The 4475-nt window shown below is 53.7% G+C and overlaps 1 protein-coding gene across 1 annotated transcript in view; it reads right to left on the bottom strand.

The window, feature by feature from the left end:
* Positions 1 to 1323: 1323 nt before the first annotated feature.
* The window catches only part of THEM5 (thioesterase superfamily member 5), a 6322-nt gene continuing 3170 nt past the window's right edge, over positions 1324 to 4475 (bottom strand). Inside the window, exons 4-6 of the mRNA XM_012658511.1 lie at positions 2111 to 2221; positions 1681 to 1805; positions 1324 to 1364 (exon numbers count right to left, since the gene is read on the bottom strand). Of these exons, the coding sequence (XP_012513965.1) occupies positions 1324 to 1364; positions 1681 to 1805; positions 2111 to 2221 (277 nt within the window). The remainder of the gene's footprint in view (positions 1365 to 1680; positions 1806 to 2110; positions 2222 to 4475) is intronic.

The following is a 4475-nucleotide window of genomic DNA, read 5'->3' as shown; positions in this document are numbered from 1 at the left end:
CTCCTTCGTGGGTCCTTGTCTTCTGTCCCAGCCTGAGTGTGACCTAACGTTCTATCTTTGACCTCTTCCCCCCATCCCCACTGTCACTGTCCTCCCCCTCCTCATTTTCACTCTACCTAAGCCATTCCCAGGGGTTCTATGTCAGATTTTATATTGACAAATTCAGTCAGTAGCTCATCTCTCCTGAGCTCCAACCAGGTTCCTGCTGGCGCTTGCCACACGGTGCAAGTTCCGTGGGCACTTCAAGCTCAAGGCATGTAAAACTGAGCTCATTCTCTGCCCCCATCTCAAACCTGCTTTTTCTGTATTTCCCGTGATACCGCTTGGAATCTCCCAAGCCGGAAGTCTGGAGTCACCCTGGATGGCTCTCCTTCACTATGTACAGTGAGTGGCAAAGTCCTGCCCTTGTTTTATCAGTAACATGTCCCGTCTCTCTCGACTTCACGGCTCTGACCCACGCGGGCCCTACCGTCTCTAGTGGAGCCTGCAGGGGTTTCCCAGCCAGTGCTCTTGCCTTTAGCCAGCTGACCTCTTGCTGCCACCAGAGTCATCTGTCTAAATAACAAAGCTTTCTGTCCCCAGCCCAAGCCTTTCAAAGGCTCCCCGTTGCCTGCAAGACAAAGTTGAAGGCTTTGCGAAGCCTTCCATGGCTGCTCCCTGCCCACCTTCTCGTTCCCTCAGCTGCAGCCTGCTCGACCCCTCGCTCCTCTCTGCAGGCCCTGTGCGCGTCCACACCTCTGTGTCTTTGTCCTTACATTGCTCTGCCTGCAATAGCCTCCCCTCCCCTGCCTGCCTGCTGAACGCCACTGAACTTTGGAGACTCAGTGCAGGCAGAGTTTCCTCTAGGAAGCTTTTTCTGATTTCTTCATAGAGTAGAACTGACCCTTGTCCCTTTGGGCCTGCACTGCACTCACGGTGGGAGGCCTGGGAGGAGCTTGCTGGGGCACTCTGTGCTCTCAGCCTCTGGCCCCCGGCCCCCAATTGTGCCTCTCAAGGCCCAGGGCCCTGTCTCTCATTGCAGCTGCCCTGCCCGGTGCCTCCTCCAGCGCCTGGTTCCTGGCAGGTGCTCAGTAAATCTTTCCTGTTGGTGCCGAATGGGAAGGTGAGTATGCGGGATTCCCTGGACAGAGTTTGATTTCCAAGCACCGAAAGGTTTTGGGCCGAGAATGGGGCTGTGAGACTTTATTTACTCGGAAGCCAGGGCCCTCTCCCTCACCTCGCCAATTGCATCCTGGGAAACCTCCCCGCCCCACCGCTCTAGAGTGGGTCCCAGGCGGGCCGGGCCGTCAGCAGTAGGCTTTCCTGAAGGCACAGTGACTGTTACTAGGATGACTCTTTTTCCAGCTGCAGCTGAAGGAAAACACCTGCAAGAGAAGAGTGAGCTGAGTGGCCAGAGCCAGGACTGAGGTGGCAGGAGCTTGAGGGGGTGCTCTTAGTGAGCATTTGGCTCCAAATTACCCGTCAGCTGGATCCTGTCTGTGCGGTAGAGGTTGGGTAACTCATAGGTAGAAAAGAGTTCTAGTTGGCTTCTCCCGCACTTCACTGGTGTCTCCAGTAGGAGCCCAACCCCATTCCTAATAGAGCTGGAGCCCAGCCTGGGACCGGATCCTCTCTTCTGTTTGTTCTGGGGGTGGGTGGTGGCAGGACGGGGCCTGGGGCTGAGGCTGGGGACTTGTTTACCTGAGGACTTGGCATAGACTGTCTGCTGGTCTCTGCTCTGGGTGACGCAGGATATGTAAAGCTTCTGGTCCTCAATCTTTTCCACGTCAACGTTCAGGACAGCCAGAGAGCCCACGGGGATCAAGCTGGGAGAGGAGGCGGCGTAGCCCATCCCTCCTGTGAGCCCCGGCCCCCCATCCCTTCACCCTCTCTGCCCCATTGGTCTCTTCATCACACCCTGCCTCAAGGCTCACAAGTGGCCCTGGGCTCAGGGTCCGCCTGTCAGCTCCCAAAGTTGGGCGGCAGGGTTTGCATCCTAGAGGAGCTTGCCTGGGCGTGGGCTGGGGAAGGAGCGTGGCAGGCAGGGCTCGTGCCCCAATGCCAAGGAGGGCCACGCCCAGCGATGAAAAGGGCCATGGCTTTGGCCAGTGCCCTGAGAATCTGCACTTACTTTTTGAATCTGATGTTGAGGCTTAGTGTCAACAGCCCCTCTCCAGCCAGGTAGGCAGTTTTAGAAAAGGTCTCGTCCATCATGGCTGCCAGGGACCCGCCGTGGGCAAACCTGGAGTGGGGCCGGGGAGCGAGGCTAGGGCTGGGCCGCTGGGCAGACCACCCCACTGGGCCTTCCTTCCACTCTGTGGTGGAACCCGGCCTCTCCCTTCCCCCAGACCCCTCCCAATGCTGATCTTCAGCCTCAGGGCAGCCACAGAGGAAAGGAAACAGGGTTGCATCCCATCTGATCAAGCCGGTCAAAATCAACTGAGCTTTTCTCCTGTTTTGCTTCAGCATGTGTTAGCAGCCACTGATACAATTATTAATATTTTATTTCCCAATTTTTTTTCTCATTAGAGTTGATGGAAAACGTTTTTCCGATTCATCACCTAATTGCTGGCAACAGTTGCCATAATTTGGAAGGGGGCACGCACACAGGGAACCCGAACTTTTTGACTTAGACTTTGAAGCACAGCCTTAGGCCATCCCTCACCTTACCAGTCACGATGGCCAGTGCTGGGCCCACATTTCAAGACAGGTAAATGTGAAATGTAACTTATGCCCTAGAAAGTGCTGGCAAGATAGACTCCTGAGCAGTGCTGCCTGCAGAAAGCCGAGAGCCACTTCAGCAGGACCCTGTAAACGTTTGCTGTATTTAAATTGCATACGATTTTCATTCTCACTTGTGCGAGCTCCATGCCAGGTACTTCATTGTTGGTAGACTTGGTAAAAAGTAGGCAAAATGGAATGCAAATAACACCAAACATTTGAGTTGCTGATTTGCAAAAGTGTAATCCCAATTCTGTGTGGACCCAGGCCAGCTGTCCTCACTGTACTACAGGGATTATCCTCTTGACCCCCCTTCCTCTTGTGGAGACAACTGGAGGCCGAACAACCACGCCCACCCGGTTTGAGTCCTTGCTCCACCACTCATTACCTGTCTGATGTTGAGCAAGTTGCTAAACCTTTCTGAGTCTTGGTTTTCCCACTAGGAATTGTGAATAAAAATAACTCCTATTCGTCAGATTAATTGAACAAATGTTTGCAAAATTTCATGCACACTTCCCGGCACTTTCCTCTCTACCTCCCAAATTGCTTCAAAGAGGTTAAAAGGAATGCGTCAAAGAACCCAAGACCTGCTCTTCCCTCCTTGTCTCCACTGGCCAGGCAGGGACACATTGGCATTACGTGAGTCTGAAGAATAGCTCTCAACCAACCACTTTGTCCCTCCTCCCCAATTCCCATTGCCCAGGGGCCTGGTGGGTACAGATTTCTTCTCTGGACCCCTCCTCGATCCATTAACTGGCCTCAGTGTCAGATGGTCCTCCTCTGCCTCTTCAGCCTCACCTCCACGAGCCCCTAAATAAATGTCAGCCCCACTTCAGCCTCACCCTGCCTCCTTGGGGTTTTCCTCTTTGGAAAGGAGGGTGCCGAGGGCTCTGAGCTGTACCCTCCCCCCCCCCCCCCCGCCTCCAGTGTCTGGATGCACTAGTTTGAGGAATGGTGCCCCATGGAGGACGCCTTTGGGATGGCCAAGGTGACCGAGGGCTGTATAGTCTGTGGACATCTACTTAGCACTCTGGATTCTGTTCAGCCCTAATTGAGCCCCTCTCAGGCCACAGGACCTTAAAGCTGCTTCGACCCTCTCTTGCCTCTCTCTCCCCTGCAGAAGCTCCAGCACCACTTCAGTCTGGAAGCAGGAACAGGGATAGAGGAGAAGGCAGACAACCACAATCTTGGTGACCACGTGACATTAGGCAAGAGGCCCAGGCCTGGTCTGATTTACCTGTGCATGTATTTATGCCCCGTGTGAGTTCTGCCCTAGTTCTGTTCCAAGCCTGGAGACAGCAGAGTACAGTGGAGAGAGCAATAGACTTGGAATCCCAGCTCCTAGATTGGAGTCCTGGATCTGACTTTGATTGCTATCTGTGCTATCTTGGGCAAGTCACTCTACCTCTGTGCACCCCCATTTCCCTATGGATAAAATGTGGGGTTTGGATAGATGGTGTTTGATAGCTGTATCATGCTTTATGGTTCACGAGCACACACACAGGTCCATGATATCATATCTCTCAGTCACCCTGACAGGTAGATATTATTGCCCCAGGTCTAAGGTAAGACTAAAGACCAGAGGTCAGATTGCTTGCTTGGAGTCCTGAGGCCAGCAGCAGCAGAACAGGACTGGAAGTTGGGCTCTGAATTCCAGATCTTGCCCTCTGGAATGTGTATCACATTCTTCTCAAAGTGGACTCTCGGGTCTTTGCCTAGAAAACCATGAGACCTCAATAAGGAGGCTCTCCCCTATCTGCACAACAGGGACCAGA

Source organism: Propithecus coquereli, unplaced genomic scaffold (assembly GCF_000956105.1).
Source record: "Propithecus coquereli isolate 6110/MARCELLA unplaced genomic scaffold, Pcoq_1.0 Scaffold59, whole genome shotgun sequence".
In the NCBI taxonomy this organism is placed as follows: Eukaryota; Metazoa; Chordata; class Mammalia; order Primates; family Indriidae; genus Propithecus; species Propithecus coquereli.
The sequence above is the reverse complement of the archived record's forward strand: the minus strand, read 5'-3'. Positions and strand labels throughout refer to the sequence as shown.